Source organism: Oryx dammah, unplaced genomic scaffold, assembly GCF_014754425.2.
Source record: "Oryx dammah isolate SB20612 unplaced genomic scaffold, SCBI_Odam_1.1 HiC_scaffold_12, whole genome shotgun sequence".
Taxonomy (NCBI): domain Eukaryota; kingdom Metazoa; phylum Chordata; class Mammalia; order Artiodactyla; family Bovidae; genus Oryx; species Oryx dammah.
The window spans coordinates 39,666,654-39,684,920 of NW_024070196.1; the positions used below are offsets into that span (position 1 = coordinate 39,666,654).

At 42.6% G+C, this 18,267-nt stretch overlaps 1 protein-coding gene across 1 annotated transcript in view; it reads left to right on the forward strand.

The window, feature by feature from the left end:
- Positions 1-18,267, forward strand: part of CUNH4orf45 (chromosome unknown C4orf45 homolog) — a 128,641-nt gene that overhangs the window by 105,258 nt on the left and 5,116 nt on the right. Inside the window, exon 4 of the mRNA XM_040251279.1 lies at positions 9,954-10,152. Within this exon, the coding sequence (XP_040107213.1) occupies positions 9,954-10,152 (199 nt within the window). The remainder of the gene's footprint in view (positions 1-9,953; positions 10,153-18,267) is intronic.

Below are 18,267 nucleotides of genomic sequence, written 5' to 3' on the forward strand. Positions count from 1 at the left end.
AATAGATCTATAGATTCATACAATCTCTCTCAAGATATCAGCTTTCTCTGCACAATTAACAAACTGATTCTAAAATCTAAATGGAATGCAAGAGACTGAAAATAGCCAAAACAGTCTTGATAAAGAGTAAAGTTGGAGGACTTGCATTTTTCTATTTCAGAACTCACTACAAAGCTATAGTAATCAAGACAGTGTGGTACAGACAAAAAGAGAGACATGTAGATCAATTGAGAGTCCAGAAATAAACCCTTACATTTACAGTCACTTGATTTTAATAAGAGTGCTGAGACAATTCAATACGGAAAAATAACTTTTTCTAAAAATTGGTGTGGGGACATTCACATGCAAAAAATTGAAGTTGGACCTCAGCTTTACACCATATGTAAAAGTGAACTCAACATGATTGTAGATCTAAATATAGGAGTTAAAACTATAAAACTCTTGGAGGAAAACATTGAATAAGTCTTCATGACTTGGAATAGGCCATGATTTGTTAAATACGACATCAAAGAACAGGGTCAAAAGAAAAAAATAGGCAAATGAGACAATTAAGTAATTTTTATCTTTCAAAAGATACCATCAAGAAAGTGAAAAGACAGCTGACTAAATGGGAGAAAATATTTTCAAGTCATGTATCTTATGAGGAGTCGTATGCAGAATATACAAAGAACACTCCCAAGTCTCACAGTAAAAGGACAAATAGCCCAATTAAACATGGGCAAAGGATGCATAGACAGCTTTCCAAAGAAGATGTGCAAGTGGTCAATAAACCCATGAAAAAATGTTTACTGTAATTAGTTATTGGAGAAATACAAATAAAAACCACAATGAGAGACTACTTTACACTGGATGGTGAAAATAGAAAAGAAAGGCAAATACAGCTATTGATGCGGACGTGCAGAAGCTGGAACCCTCTTACATTGCCAGCGGCATCGTAAAATGGCAAAACCACTTTGTTTTTTGAGTCTTGGGTTTGTGGTTTTTTAAATTTTATTGCTGTACAGCTGATTTACAATGTTGTATTAGTTTCATGGTGAAGGCATTTTGGAAAACAGCAATTTTTCAAAAAGCTAAACACAGAATTACCATACAATGCCACAATTCTACTTCTAGCTATCTACCAAAGATAAATGAAAATATATATCCATACAAAAACATACATAAATGTTTAATAGCAACACTATTCTTAACAGGAAAAAAGGTGGCAGCAACCCAAATATCTATCCACTGGTGAATAGATAAACAAAATGAATATTACTTGGCCATAAAACAGAATGAAGTATTGATGCATACTATAACATGATAAACTTTAGAAACATGTAGTGAAAGAAGACAACTCCAAAAGGCACACAATTATACAATTCTATCTATATGAAACGTTCCAAATAAGTACATACATAGTGAAAGGGAGTCAATTCAGTTCAGTTCAGTTCAGTCGTTCAGTCATGTCCGACTCTTTGCAACCCCATCAATCGCAGCACGCCAGGCCTCCCTGTCCATCACCAACTCCCGGAGTTCACTCAGACTCACGTCCATCGAGTCCATGATGCCATCCAGCCATCTCATCCTCTGTCAACCCCTTCTCTTCCTGCCCCCAATCCCTCCCAGCATCAGAGTCTTTTCCAATGAGTCAACTCTTTGCATGAGGTGGCCAAAGTACTGGAGTTTCAGCTTTAGCATCATTCCCTCCAAAGAAATCCCAGGGCTGATCTCCTTCAGAATGGACTGGTTGGATCTCCTTGCAGTCCAAGGGACTCTCAAGAGTCTTCTCCAAAACCAGAATTCAAAAGCATCAATTCTTTGGCACTCAGCTTTCTTCAGAGTCCAACTCTCACATCCATACATGACCACTGGAAAAACCATAGCCTTAACTAGACGGACCTTTGTTGGCAAAGTAATGTCTCTGCTTTTAAATATGCTATCTAGATTGGTCATAACTTTCCTTCCCAGGAGTAAGTGTCTTTTAATTTCATGGCTGCAATCACCATCTGCAGTGATTTTGGAGCCCCCCCAAAATAAAGTCTGACACTGCTTCCACTGTTTCCCCATCTATTTCCCATGAAGTGATGGGACCGGATGCCATGATCTTTGTTTTCTGAATGTTGAGCCTTAAGCCAAATTTTTCACTCTCCACTTTCACTTTAATCAAGAGGCTTTTTAGCTCCTCTTCACTTTCTGCCATAAGGATGGTGTCATCTGCATATCTGAGGTTATTGATATTTCTCCTGGCAATCTTGATTACAGCTTGTGCTTCTTCCAGACCAGCGTTTCTCATGATGTACTCTGCATAGAAGTTAAATAAGCAGGGTGACAATATACAGCCTTGACGTACTCCTTTTCCTATTTGGAACCAGTCTGTTGTTCCATGTCCAGTTCTAACTGTTGCTTCCTGACCTGCATACAGGTTTCTCAAGAGGCAGGTCGGGTGCTCTGGTATTCCTTCAGAATTTTCCACAGTTGATTGTGATCCACACAGTCAAAGGCTTTGGCATAGTCAATAAAGCAGAAATAGATGTTTTTCTGGAACTCTCTTGCTTTTTCCATGATCCAGTAGATGTTGGCAATTTGATCTCCGGTTCCTCTGCCTTTTCTAAAACCAGCTTGAACATCTGGGAGTTCACAGTTCACCTATTGCTCAAGGCTGGCTTGGAGAATTTTGAGCATTACTTTCCTAGCGTGTGAGATGAGTGCAATTGTGCGGTAGTTTGAGCATTTTTGGCATTGCCTTTCTTTGGGATTGGAATGAAAACTGACCTTTTCCAGTCCTGTGGCCACTGCTGAGTTTTCCAAACTTGCTGGCATATTGAGTGCAGCACTTTCACAGCATCATCTTTCAGGATTAGAAATAGCTCAACTGGAATTCCATCACCTCCACTAGCTTTGTTCATAGTGATGCTTTCTAAGGCCCACTTGATTTCACATTCCAGGATGTCTGGCTCTAGGTGAGTGATCACACCATCGTGATTATCTTGGTCATGAAGATCTTTTTTGTATAGTTCTTCTGTGTATTCTTGCCACCTCTTCTTAATATCTTCTGCTTCTGTTAGGTCCAGACCATTTCTGTCCTTTATCTAGCCCATCTTTACATGAAATGTTCCCTTGGTGTCTCTAATTTTCTTGAGGAGATCTCTAGTCTTTCCCATTCTGTTTTTCCCCCTCTATTTCTTTGCACTGATCGCTGAGGAAGGCTTTCTTATCTCTTCTTGCTATTCTTTGGAACTCTGCATTCAGATGCTTATATCTTTCCTTTTCTCCTTTGCTTTTCACCTCTCTTCTTTTCACAGCTATTTGTGAGGCCTCCTCAGACAGCCATTTTGCTTTTTTGCATTTCTTTTCCATGGGGATGGTCTTGATTCCTGTCTCCTGTACAATGTCACGAACCTCATTCCATAGTTCATCAGGCACTCTATCAGATCTAGGCCCTTAAATCTATTTCTCACTTCCACTGTAGAATCATAAGGGATTTGATTTAGGTCATACCTGAATGGTCTAGCGATTTTCTCTACTTTCTTCAATTTAAGTCTGAATTTGGCAATAAGGAGTTCATGATCTGAGCCACAGTCAGCTCCTGGTCTTGTTGTCAAAGGCTGGAGGGAAGGGGAAATGGGGAGTGACTGCCAATGGGCATAGGTTTTTCTCTTTAGGGCGATAAAAATAACTGGAATTAGTTAGTAGTGTTAGTTGCACAATTTTGTGAATATGATAAAAAAATGGATTGTTTACTTAGACATGTGGATTTTATGGCATGTGAATTATTATGTCTCATTTTTTTAATGACACAAAACATGACTGCTGCACTGAAGTTCAGTCTCTCTAGATGTAGTGATAAAAAGGTCCATTTATTCAAGAGTCTGACATATACAAGCACTCTTATAGACATTTGGGGATATTTCCAAAATATCTGCCTGCCTTTCTCTTCCTTTCCCCTACAATTTATTAGAGCCATTGATATAGTCCAGCAGAGGAACTGTCACTCCAGAATAAGAAGCTGGGGATCCATGGTGGTTCAGAGCAGGATGAAAAGGGTACCTGTTGGGGGGGTTTCTGAGGGTGGCGTGTTGGGTTCCAGATGGGGTGAGGTGGGCAGGCACAGGTGGAGAGGGGGTGGTACCAGTGTGATGCTGTGATAGACAGGAAGACTGATCAAATAAGCACGTACATAAAGAGCATGGGAGCCAGCTTCCCCTCAGCAGGAGAGAGTCACACATTTGGAAAGGGAGAAAACTACAGTGAGCCTTCCGAAGCGCCGTGTTGTCTAGGAAAGCTGTGTGGCAGTGGTACCTCAATAGTATGAGGAATGCCCTGCACCCAGGTCTTGGTTTCTGAGTACCATTTTCCACTAGAAGGAACTACAAGCCTGGAATAATCCATTTCTTGAAGGAGAGGATATAACATGGGTGTGGGGAAGGAAAAGATACATCTGGAACAACTCTATGATAAAAATTAAAGACGTGCTCAAAGAACGACTGGGGGGCATAAAAAGGAGAGCAGAAGCCCAATTAAAAGGGCTCCAGAGAGTCAAGTCTAGGACAATTGGAGCATCCGAATGAGCATCAGGGATGGTAACCTAGTGAATAAAATAGGAAAACATGAGTTTATACTAATGTTAACTGATTAATTAAAGTTTGACACGGATGAGATTTTTACAGAATTTCGAAGTGTTTTCCCATAAACCACTCATAACAAACAGGAAAAGTAATTTTACGAGAGGGAAGCCTGACAGATACCACTGATCAGTGACTTAAGAGAACCTCACCCGTAACAGGACAAGTCACACCGTTGCCATTCTGAGTTACTCCTGTCAAAAGATGCAAAACCTAGATCTACAAGAGGAAACATAAGATAAACCCATTGGCCAGTGTTCTTCAGAAGGATCAAGGCTGAGTGGAAGTTGCAAGAAGATTGAGAAATTGTTCCAGATTGAAGGGGACTGAAGAAATAAGAAAACAAGAGTGCGATTCTGACCTGAATCCTTTTGGGATAATTGGCAAAATCTGAATGGTGTCTGAGAATTAGGTAGTAGTAATACAAATGTTAATTCTCTGATTTCCTCGAATCCCCACACCAGGTATATTGGGAAATAATTGACATGCGTTACTGTATAAATTTAAGGGGGTAGAGCACGGTGGACTGGTTAACACACTTTGTGAAATGATTGCTATGATAGGTTTAGTTAACATCCATCATTTCATATGGATACAATGGAAAGAAAAGAAAAACATTTCTCCTGTGATGAGAACGCTTAAGATCAGTTTGTGTTTCTCATACATCAGTGCTAACCGGAGTCGTCATGTTGTACATCACACCCCTAGCATGTACTTATCTTACAACTAAAAGTTTACACCTTTTGACCATGTTCATCCAGTTTCTCATTCCCTTGTGCCCTGCATCTGGTAACCATAAATCCGAACTCTTTTTTCCTTTGAATTTGATGAGTTTTGTTTTTTACTGTTTTGAGATTCCACAAACAAGTGAGAGCATACAGTATTTGTCTGTCTGACTTATATCACTTAGTATAATACCCTTAAGCTTCATCCATCTTGTCAAAAGTGGTAGGATTTCCTTGTTATTGTTGTTTTTTTAATGACTAATATGCATTATTATGGATATTCATTGGAAGGACTGATGCTGAAGCTGAAAGTCCAATACTTTGGCCACCTGATGTGAAGAACTGACTCGTTGGGAAAGATCCTGATGCTGGGAAAGACTGAAGGCGGGAGGAGAAGGGGATGATAGAAGATGAGATGGTTGGATGGCATTACCGACTCAATGGACATGAGTTTGAGTAATCTCAGGGAGCTGGTGATGGGAGGCCTGGTGTGCTGCAGTCCATGCGATCACAAAGAGTTGGAGGCGACTGAGAAACTGAACTGAACTGAATATGCATTATATATGTGTATATCACAACACCTTTATCCATTTATCCACTGACAGACACTTGGGTTGTTTCCTTGGCTATTATAAATAATGCTGCTGTAAACATTGGGGGGCAAGCATCTTTTCAATTTAGTGTTTTTTTCCCTTTAGATATACTCCCAGAAGTGGAATTGCCAGAGCTTACGGCAGTTCTGTTTTTAATCATTTTGAGGATCCTCTATACTTGTTTCCATAGTGGCTACACCAATTCACATTCCTGCCAACAGTGTTCAAGAGTTCCCTTTACTCTACATCCTCACCAACATTCGTTATTTCTTGTCTTTTTGATGATGGCCATTTTGACAGGTGTGAGGTGATATCTTACTGTAGTTTTAATTTGCATTTCCCTAATGATTAGTGATGTTGAATATCTTCTCATGTGTGTCTTGGCCAGTCATGTATCTCTAAAGAAGAAAATGTCTAGATCCTGTGCCCATTTAAAAATTGGCGTTTTTTTTTTTTTTTAATTTTGCTATTGAGTTTTTTATGTATTTTGGACATTAGCCCTTTATCAGATATCTGGTTTGCAAATATTTTTCCCCATTACATAAGTTGTGTTTTCACTTCATTGATGGTTTCCTTTGCAGTACAAAAGCTTTTTAATTTTGATGTAGTCCTACTTGTTTATTTTTTTATTTTGTTGCTTATCTTAGTTTGTTGCTTAATTTCCTCTAATTTTGATGATTATATTGAAGTTATATAGAATGTCTTTGTTTGCAGGAATTACACATGTAAGTACTGAGTTGGCCAAAAAGCTTTTTCACAGTTTTTCATAACATCTTATAAACTGAAGGAAATTTTTGGCCAACCCAATAGTTGGGAATAATGGGTATTATGTCAATAATGTACTTTCAAATTACTTAGGAAAAGAAGCCTTTATAGTGTGCCTCCATCTTTCTATAAGCTTGAATTTATTTAAAAAGAAAAAGACCTGAGCCTTAGGGGTCTACTTAACATAATTAATAGAATGTTACACTAAGAATATTTGCATTATTTGAGGACAGTTGTGTGTGTATGTGTCTGTGTGTGTGTGTGTGAGTGTTTGCTGCCATTGTGCATTTGTAACTAACACCAAATCATTACTGATGGCCTGACATTCATACTTCAAACCTTTCATGAGCCAAAACTTCTCCTCTTTCATCAGCTCTTGACTTTTGTGGCTCATTTGTAAGTTCCATTATAGTGTGTGTAAATTTCCATAGTTGATGTGGCAATTGTATGTATAAGATCTCTAAAGTCTTTGACTTACAGTTAATTTTTAATTTTCTATTGTTCCTGATAATGTGAGATTCAGGGCCATAGGACTGTCTGAATTTAAAACAGATTATAAAACATTTTAGCACTTGAATGAAGACTAAGGACACGCAAGGAGTTGTCTTTTCTAAGCTCTTCTATGTCATTCCTTCTGTAACATATTAGTTTTAGGGAAATGTGGCACATTTGCATGAAATGGTTTTCCTAGGAATCGTGAATCAAGCTAGTGGAAACAGTAAACAATGCCTATTCCAGACATTCTAACCAGTGGCTCTCTTTCCCATTACGCTTTCCTGAAATTGTCCCTGGCAATTACTCTGTAGTCGTGAATAAGAAAACTCAGACACAGGAGAGTGCAGGATCCATGCCTGCACACCTGCCCTGATAGGAGGGAAGCAGATACAGAAGGGTCAGGCCTTAAAGGAACTCAGCTCTGATCCCCTCCCCGCTCATCCATCACAGAGCCCCCGAGCCAGCCATACTTCAGGAGGGTAATGGGCCTGGGAGGCAGTGATTAAGGAGGCACTTCTGGGTTCTTTAAGGAGTCCCAAAATGGGAGGAGGAGAACCTGCTGCACTAGCAATTTATTAATAAGTATATTCTACCAGCTTCCATCAGATAAGTCAAATACAATGTGCTACCAAAGGAGGAAAACAGTTAAAAAAAAACAAACAAAAAAACTAAGATCATGGCATCCGGTCCCAGTGCTTCACAGCAAATAGATGGGACAAAAGTGGAAACAGTGACAGATTTCATTTTCTTGGGCTACAAAGTCACTGCAGATGGTGACTGAAGCCACAAAATTAAAAGACGCTTACTCCTTGGAAGAAAAGCTATGACAAATGTAGACAGCATATTAAAAAGCAGAGACATCACTTTGCCAACAAAGGTCTGTCAAAGTTTTTCCAGTAGTCATGTATGGATGTGAGAGTTGGACCATAAAGAAGGCTGAGGGCCAAAGAACTGATGCTTTTGAAGTGTGGTGCTGGAGAAGACTCCTGAGAGTCACTTGGACAGCAAGAAGATCAAACCAGTCAATCCTAAAGGAAATCCACCCTGAATCTTCATTGGAAGGACTGATGCTGAAGCTGAAGCTCCAACACTTTGGCCACCTGATGCAAGGAGTGGACTCATTAGAAAAGACCATTATCCCAGGAAATATTGAAGGCAGGAGGAGACGGAGATGACAGAGGACGAGATGGTTGAATGGCATCATTGACTCAATGAACATGAGTTTGAGCAAGCTCTGGGAGTTGGTGATGGACAGGGAGGCCTGGCATGCTACAGTCCATGGGGTCACAAACTGTCTGACATAACTTAGTGACTGAACAACAACAAGGGGTGAAGGAAGTCTTCAGAGAAGAGGTGTTGTCATGGAGTAGCTGCCATTTGTCTCTGAAGGAGAGGGTGGTCACAGGGAGAAGGAAAAGTGGGGGCCATGGCCAGAGGTCTGGAGGTGAGTCCTCCCCTGAGCTGGTGAAGGTGGGGGCGGCTGGGAGCACAGGGGTCTCAGAGCGAAGAAAACGTCCAGTGAGAGGGGCCTGGGGGCCCCGAGGGAAGAGCATTAAAAGAAGAAACAGACAGCAACCGCTTCCCTTTGTGTGCTGGACTTGTAGAGTGGACCTCCATCCTACTAGCAATGGGGTGTCTGGGGGCTGGCTTGCAAGAGAGTGACAGGGTCTCTATGGTTGTGGAGAAGAAGGAGGGGTCTGGTGGGCCCCGAACTGCCCACGCCCCCTCCACTCAGCTCCGCTCAGTGCTGCCTCTCCTCCTGTCCCCAACTCCCACAAGTTCTAGAACCCACCTGTCTTTAGTTGTCTTCAAGTTACTTCCCTAGTGTTGGACTTGCAAGGAGTGAGGGTTGCACAGATCTGCCCTGAACCTTGATCCAAAGAACTGAGGAAGCTGGAAGACTCAGGGTCTAGGAAGGGAGCTTTGCAGTGGCCAAGAGGCCCTGGGCGCCTGGTGGGAGGGATTTGGGGGTAAGAAGTCCCAACTTTCTTCCAAATGAGAGTGTTATTTGCTCAGCCACATTGGACTCTTTGTGACCCCATAGACTGTAGCCCTCCAGTGTCCTCTATCCCTGGAATTCCCCAGGCAAGAGCATTGGAGTGGGTTGCCATTTCCTTCTCCAGGGCATCGTCCCAATGAGGGATTGAACCTAAGTTTCCTGCATTGGCAGCCTGGTCCTTTACCATCTGAACTACCAGGGAAGCCAATGGCGAGTCCTTATCCTATGATCCTCTTGTCTTTGCCCCTAGACCTGGCCCTTTACCATGGGAAAGCAGTCCTCAGATAATATTCTAGTTTAGGGGTGTTGGATCAGGAAAGGAGAATGAAGCCAGGATCTCTGTTGTGACACATTGTCCAAAGCCAGTCTGCCATCACCAAGCTGGCATTTCCCTGAGTTCCCGAGGTCTCAGACCCAGCCGGAATGTCTGGCGGGAGAACTCAAGGCCTGGCTCACCCCCAGCTTCCCAGAATCTGGCTTGTTAGGCTTGGAAGGATGCCAGGAGCAGTCATGGTTCCCGGGTAAAGTGATCAACAACCTTCCTAGATAAGTGTCTACCTGGGAAGGTAGTTCCCTGGAGGAGTGGAGGGGCAGAGTCTTGAAACTTCTCAGGATGTGAGCTCAGGGCTTGGGGGCCTTAGCTTTTCAAGCTCTGTGGCTAGAAATCACCACAATCACAACAGAAGCAGATGACTCTCAAGCATTTGAAAACTGGTAGCCTTATTTCTAACATCTTTCCTGTGTGAGGACAAACCAATCTGTTTCTGTTTAGGCAACCCAACCCTTCTATTATGGATGTGGAAGGAAGCTCCAGTCGTGGTTTTATTGCCTGGCACATGGGGGATTACGAAGACACCAGCCAAAGAAACTCCAAACGGGCCATCCTCCTCCGACAGAGCAAGGCAGCCCTGCCGATAGGGTCCAGACCGCCGAATCCGCCAAAGCTGCCAAAGCTACCGAAAAAGGAGGAGGTACGGATCCTTATGGAGAGGGAAATGGCAACACACTCCGGTACTCTTGCCTGGAGAATTCCATGGATAGGGGAGCCTGGTGGGGTATAGTCCACAGGATCGCAAAGAGTTGGCCACAACTGTGAGACTAACTTTCACTTTTCACTTTCACGGATCGTTAGCTTTTCTGAGTCATCCTGGAAAAGGCTGAGCTCTTTTAACATACGACTTAGAGAGCACTGTTTATAGTAATGGGCTTCCTTGGTGGTTTAAATGGTAAAGAATCCGCCTGCCAATGCAGGAGACCTGGGTTCAATTTCTGGCTTGAGAAGATCCTCTGGAGAAGGGAATGGCCTCCCGCTCCAGTATTCTTGCCTGGAGAATTTCATGGACAGAGAAGCCTGGCGGGCTATAGCCCATGGGGTCGCAAAGAGTCAGACACGACTGAGTGACTAACACTTTCACTTTCTTTTCTACTTTTCATTTAATAGTAACACTACAAATAATCAATTTTGTCATTCTTTTCAACCTATCAAAATGTTTTGTAATTCATATTGGATTTCCACAGTGATATCTATATAGGTGAGTATTATTCCAATTTTACACAGGAGGTGTGTGGCTTAGTCCTTAGAACCACTTATATATCCTAGAGTTTAACCTAAAGAGCATAGCCATATGCTTGGCTTCCAACACCTGAGAAAACTCTCAGTCTGTTAAATGAGGTAAATCTATAACCAGTCCTTAAAACCCCATAGACTGATCAACAGAGTAAGGATATCCCAGTTCAAATTCAAGGTTTTCTCCCCATTACTGTCTGAGTGTTGAACAAGTTGCATGATTTCCCAATGTGGGTTTTTTCATTCCTAAAATGGGAATGTTTTTATCTGTCCTGAATATGTGAACTCCGGGAGATGGTGATGAACAGGGAGGCCTGGCATGCTGCGATTCATGGGGTCTCAAAGAGTCGGACATGACTGAGCGACTGAACTGAACTAAACTGAACTGAACTGAATATTTTGTAGAGTTGCCATGAGAATCAAGTGGAGAGTGTGTAAGCATATATTCAAATGAACAACTATTTCCTGAGGTCCTTCTGCATAACCCCACAGCAAATCCTCTCTGTAGTCATCCAGCATTTCAATATTGAGTGTGACAAGAAGCTTCCCTGGTATAAAACGACCACACTAGCTCAGATACACTGTGACTCCTGTTCGCTACTAGGAGAGAGGCTCCTTGCCACTGCCCTAGAATATTGCTTTGCCTCTGGCGCCAGACATCTGTTCATCAGGAGTTGTCTGTGTGACAATTAATTGTATATCCATCTGAAACACTCAGTGAGGAACCAAGGAAGTCCTCAGTAGGTCCTGACCCAGGGATGTTCTGAATTGAAGAAGGGAGCATTTGGCTGCTGACATTCCTATGTGGTCTGAATTTTGAGCTGGTCCAAGGGAGATTTATTGCAGTGTGTGTGAAGGCTTTAATTCATTGTTTTCTACCAGTGAATTAATTTTGTGTAGAACTAGCGTGATCATGGAATGATCCCAAATGCATCCTACTAAATCCAACTGAGATGCTTTTATGCATTAAAAAAAAAAATCTGTTGAAAGACTGACTTTGGAATGATTTCAAACTTACAGAAGAGGTGCAAGAACAGTACAAAGTGAACTGATACATTCCTCACCCAGAATCATTGGTTGGTAATTTTATTTGTCCTAATGCTTTCTTTCTACACATACATACTTTTGTTTTTACTGGACCATTTGAAGGTAAATTGCAGACATGGTTTTGCTTTACCTCTGAAGATTTCAGGGTGCACTTCCTAAGAATAAGGGGGTTCTTGCACAGAGCCATGGTACAATGATAAAGTATAGCAAATTTAGCACTGATACAGTGTTACCTAATCTGCAGTTCATAAGCAAATTTTATTAGTTGACCCAATGGTGCTCTTTGTCATGTTCCCTGACGCAATGTTTGATTCAGGATTAGCTCTTATATTTAGTTCTCAAGCCTCACAGTCTCCTTCAGTTAGGGACAGCTCCTCAGCCTTGGTCTTTCATGACACTGATGTTCTTGAAGGATTCAGACCAGTTCTGTGGAATTCCTCTTAATTCAGGTATATCTGGTATTTTCATCAGTGATATGTTTCAGGCAGGAATCCCGAGGTGAGTGTTCATGTCATCTGCAGGGTATCACATCACAGAGTACTTGACTCATCATTGGTGATGGAAACTGATCACTTGGTTAAATCTCTTCCCTTCCAGAGATAAACAAAATATTACATCATTCAAAATAATCTTTTTTATCAGCCATGCTTTTTTGTAAGTTCCAGAGATACCTTAGAAACTTTTTCCCCAAGCCCTTTCTTTGGATGATCCCCCAGGGTGCTTGTGGGTGATACTTCGGTAAGTACTCAAGCCCTCTGCCCACTTAGCATAAATTCTCTTCAGGGAAAATAATTTGGAGCAAATTATAAATTCAAGAGCTTCCAAAGAAAGCCTCACAGCAGCCACCTGTGCGTGGCTCCTGTTGCCATGCTCACCTGGGATGCAGCCCACTTGCCATCCATATGGTGTGAGAAGCAGGACTATGCACTGGAAGCAGCCTTGGAAAAACAGAACTTTGTCAGTAGTACTGGGAGACTCAGAGGACATTTCAAACACAAAAACCTATACACAATATCATGATGCTTTTTTATCAAGACTGATAGCTGGAAATGGGGACATTTTATATTCATGTTCTAAAGTTTGGATTTATACCTATAAACCCAAGTACAGAGATTAATTTCTAAATGTTTCTAAAAGTGCAATTCATGATATTTAACAGTATGTACCATTCATGTATATAATACCCAAAATGCTTGTACAAATATTTTTGGAAATCAGTTGCACACATTTCTGAACTATCTCTTCCATGCTATTCTGTGCTAAGTTGCTTCAGTTACTGGAGCAACTTCAGTCAAGTTGCGACCCATGGACTGTAGCCTGCCAGGCTCCTCTGTCCATGGAATTCTCCAGGCAAGAATACTGGAGTGGGCTGCCATTTCATTTTCCAGGGGATCTTCTCAACCCAGGGATCAAATTATCCTCTTACGTCACCTGCTTTGCAGGTGGGTTCTTTACCACTAGTGTCACCTACATTTCCCCAAATTTCTTCTTTTAAATCACAAAATCTCTCTCAAACCCTACCATCTATTACATTCATTGTTTTCCCTTCTTACTTTTTGGTTGACATTATTTTCTCCACATAACTAATAGCTACTTAAGTGTTGTGAAACTTCTGTGTATATGACAGACACTTTCAACATTGGCATCCATTTCTATGTCATTTCTTTGCAAATATCTTCATTGCTCCCCTTCTCTCCAAAACATGGACATAATCTCAGGGATTGGTACATTCTTTCCCTTGCCACTCACTCACATTGGACGTGGGAGGAGTGATTTTCAAATTTTAATATGCATATGCATCTGGGGTCTTCCCAGGTGGCTCAGATGGTAAAGAATCCACCCGCAATGCAGGAGACCTGGGTTTGACCCTTGGGTTGGGAAGATCTTCTGGAGGAGAGCATGGCAATCCACTCCAGTCTTGCCTGAAGAATCCTCATGGACAGAGGAGCCTGAAGGGCTACAGTCCATGGAGTTGCAGAGTTGGACTTGACTGAGTGACTAAGCACAGCACACACGCATCTTCTGGAGATCACAGTAAGGTGCAGATTCTGATTCGGTCTGTCTGGGATGGGGCTTGAGATTCTTCACATCCAGGGACCCTGAGGTGCTGGAGGATTCACCACCCCAAGCTGCATGTTGAGTCACACCAGGAGGGACTTGATGGAGCAAAAGGGAAGTGGGAGACCAGGATGAAGGATTAACAGGGCTCAGGCAGCCGACCGCTAGTGCCTTGGGGAAGGGCATGTAGTCTGACTTTGCAGGCAGCTGGTTATTCAGCTGCCTCCAAAGTCAGGGGTGGGAGTCGGTGCTCAGTGGTGAGGCCAGAGGAGGGGGACCAGGTGCTGAGGGGCTTGGATTTTCCTGGACCAACTTTCTTTTTAAATTAATTTTTACTGGAGTATAGTTGCTTTACAATGTTGTGTCAGTTTCTGCTTTACAACAAAGTGAACCAGTCCTAGGTATACTTCTATCCCCTCTCTTTCGGATTTCCTTCCCATCTAGGTCACCACAGAGCACTGAGTAGAGCTCCCTGAGCTATACAGTAGGTTCTCGTTAGTTATCTATTTTATACACAGTGTCAATAAGTCAATCCTAATCACCCCATTTACCCTACTCCCTACTTCCCTCTGGGCATCTGTAAGTTTGTTCTCTACGTCTGTGTCTCTATTTCTGCTTTGCAAATAAGTTCATCTGTGCCATTTCCCTAGATTCCACATATAAGCAATATTATATGACATTTGTTTTTCTCTTTCTGACGTATCTACTCTGTATGACAATCTCTAGGCCCACCCACATCTCTGCAAATGGCACTGTTTCATTCATTTTTATAGCTGAGTAAAATTCCATTTTATATATGTACCATGTCTTCTTTATCCATTCCTCTATTGAGGGACATTTAGGTTGCTCTCATATTCTGGCTATTGTAAATAGTGCTACTTATACATTGGGGTGCATGTACCTTTTTTAATTGTGTTTTTTTTTTTCTGGATATATGCCCAGGAGTGGGATTGCTGGATCATATAGTAATTCTATTTTTAGTATTTTAAGGAGCCTCCATCCTGTTCTCCATAGTGGCTGCACTGATTTAAATTCCCACCAACAGTGTAGGAGGGTTCCCTTTTGTCCACATCCCCTCCAGCATTTACTGTTTGTAGAATATTCTTGATGATGGTCATTCTCGTCAGTGGGAGGTGATACCTCCTTGTAGTTTTGATTTGCATTTCTCTAAAAACAGAAGTGACAGGGTTAAGCTTTCATTTTGGGGGAGGTTATTTAGAAGTCAGCCTGGAAGGGGATTGCTGAGAGGGAGGTGCATTTGGAGGGCATTTTGGTAACCCAGTTGAGAAATCAGGAGGGATTAAAAGAAGGCAAAGGGGAAGGAGGAAAGGTGATGCATTGGGACCCAAAGAAAATAAGTTCAGCAGCTCTGGTTACTGACTGGACATGGGGAAAGATCTCAGTAACTATGGGAGAAGGCAGTGGAGGCCAACCAACCTTTTGAGATGAAGTGTGGAGGCAGGGGGCAGTAAGGAGAGAGCAGGAAGCAAAGAAGTGAATGCCAAGGAAGCCTCTCTAGAAAATGCTCAGTTGTCAAGGAAGGAGAAATTGAGGATGAAGAAGGGGGACAGGGGGCCCTAGGAGAAGGCTCAGTAGACTGAGAACCTGTGGGCCAGGAAAGGGATGATGACTGATGGCTGGAGGTTGCAAGAACATAGTGGGCAAGGCTCAGTGTGGGGATTAATCCCCACTCTCACACCACAAAAGGGGTGATACCTCCTCCCCTGCCATCTCAGAGGCTGTCCTGACTTGGGCTCTGTGTGTTCTCCAGCACCCACTTTGCAGCACATATTGAGTCTATGTGAATTGCTTCTCAACCCTCCAGGGGAAACTGGGAAGTCTGTACTGTTCACTATGCTAAAGATCTTTGCTTCAAAGTAGCCATGCTATAGCCCTGTGTGAGGATATTCTGACTCCCAGCTGCATTGTTGGGTCCTCATGTATGTCATTGGGCCAATATCTTGAGTAGCTGTATTACTCAGTTCTCCAGAGAAAAAGAACCGATAGGGTGGATGGATGAAGGGACAGAATGGATGGATGGATAAAAAGAGAGAGAGACAGATAGCTTTCTTTTAAGGAACTGGCTCACGTGGTTGTGAAGGCTGGCAGATCCCATATCTACATGTAAACCAGGATGCTGGAGACCCAGGCAATTGTGTGAAGGTTGCTGGAAGGCAGAATTCCCTCTTCCTCAGGGGCTCTGAAGTCCTCCCACTGACTGGATGAGCCTCCCCTCACGTTATGGAGGATTAGCCGTTTTGCTCAAAGCCGATGCATCTCAGTATTGCTCTCATGAAATGCCTTCACATTAACATCACACTGGTGTGACACCAGATATCTGGGTGGTGGTGGTTGTTGTTCAGTTGCCCAGTCATGCCCAGCTCTTTGCGACCCCATGGACCACAGCATGCCAGGCCTCCCTGTACTTCAGCATCTCCCAGAGTTTGCCCAAGTTCATGTTCATTGGATCGGTGAGGCTGTCCCGCCATTTCATCCTCTGACACGTTCCTCTCCTCCAGCCCTCAATTTTTCCCAGAATCAGGGACTTTTCCAATGAGTCGTCTGTTCACATCAGATGACCAAAATACCGGAGCTTCAATTCCACCATCAGTCCTTTCAGTGAGTATTCAGGGTTGATCTCCCTTAAGATTGACTGGTGTGATCTCCTTGTTGTCCAAGGGACTTTCAGGAGTCTTCTCCAGCACCACACTTCGAAGGCATCAGTTCTTAGGCACTCGGCCTTCTTTATGGTCAGACTCTCATAAGCTTACATGACCACTGGGAAGACCATAGCCCTGACTATATGGACCTCTGTTGGCAGAGTAATATCTCTGCTTTTCAACACACTGTCTAGTTTTGTCATCTCTTCCCTGTCAAGAAGCAATCATTTTCTGATTTCATGGCTGCAGTCACCATCTGCAGTGATTTTAGAGCCCAAGAAGAAATCTATCACCTTTCCCCCTTCTATTTGCCATTAAGTAATGGGGCCAGATGCCATGATCTTAGTCTTTTTTAATATTTAGTCTTAAGCTGGCTCTTTCACTCTCCTTCACCTTCATCAAGAGGCTCTTTAGTTCCTCTTTGCTTTCTGCCATTAAAGTGGTATCATCTGTGTATCTCCTGCCTATCTTGATTGTGGCTTGTAACTCACCCAGCCCAGCATTTTTCATGGTGTGCTCAGAGTATAGGCTAAACAAACAGGGTGACAGCAGACAGCCCTGTCATACTCCTTTCTTGATCTTGAACCAATCAGTTGTTCCCTACAGGGTTCTTAACTGTTGCTTCTTGACCCGCATATAGGTTTCTCAGGAGACAGGTAAGATGGTCTGGCAATGCCCATCTCTCTAAGAGCTTTTCACAGTTTGTCATGATCCATACAGTCAAAGGCTTTAGTGTAGTCGATGAAACAAGAGATGCTTTTTCTGAAATTCCCTTGCTTTCTCTATAATCCAGTGAATGTTGGCAATTTGATCTCTAGTTATAAACTCCTCCTTTTATAAACCTAGATTGTACATCTGGAAATTTTTGGTTTGCACAGTGCTGAAGCTTAAAACTCAACATTCAGAAAATGAAGATCATGGCATTCCACTCCCATCACTTCATGGCAAATAGATGGGGAAACAATGGAAACAGTGAGACACTTTATTTTGGGGGGGTTCCAAAATCACTGCATCTGGTGAGTGCAGCCATAAAATTAAAAGATGCTTGCTCCTTGGAAGAAAAGTTATGACCAACCTAGACAGCATATTAAAAAGCAGAGACATTACTTTGCCAACAAAGGTCCATCTAGTCAAAGCTATGGTTTTTCCAGTAGTTATGTACGGATGTGAGTTGGACTAGAGAGAAAGCTGAGCGCCAAAGAATTGATGCTTTTGGACTGTGATGTTGGAGAAGACTCTTGAGAGTCCATTGGACTGCAAGGATATCCAACCAGTCCATCCTAAAGGAAATCAATCTTGAATATTCACTGGAAGGACTGATGCTGAAGCTGAAACTCCAACACTTTAGCCACCTGATGTGAAGAACCGACTTATTTGGAAAGACCCTGATGCTGGGAAAGATTGAAAGCAGGAGGAGAAGGGGATGACAGAGGGTGAGATGGTTGGATGGCACCACCAACGCAATGGACATGAGTTTGAGTAGGCTCCAGGAGTTGGTCATGGACAGGGAAGCCTGGTGTGCTGCAGTCCATAGGGTCACAGAGTTGGACAAGACTGAGTGACTGAACTGGGTGAATGAAGCCTAGTAGGCAAGACTTTAAGCACGACCTTACTAGCATGGCAGATGAGTGCAATTGTCTGATGGTTAGGACATTCTTTAGTACCACCCTTCTTGGGAACTGGGATGAGGATTGACCTTTTCCAGTGGCCACTGCTGGGTCTTCCAGATTTATGACATAACACATGCAAAACTC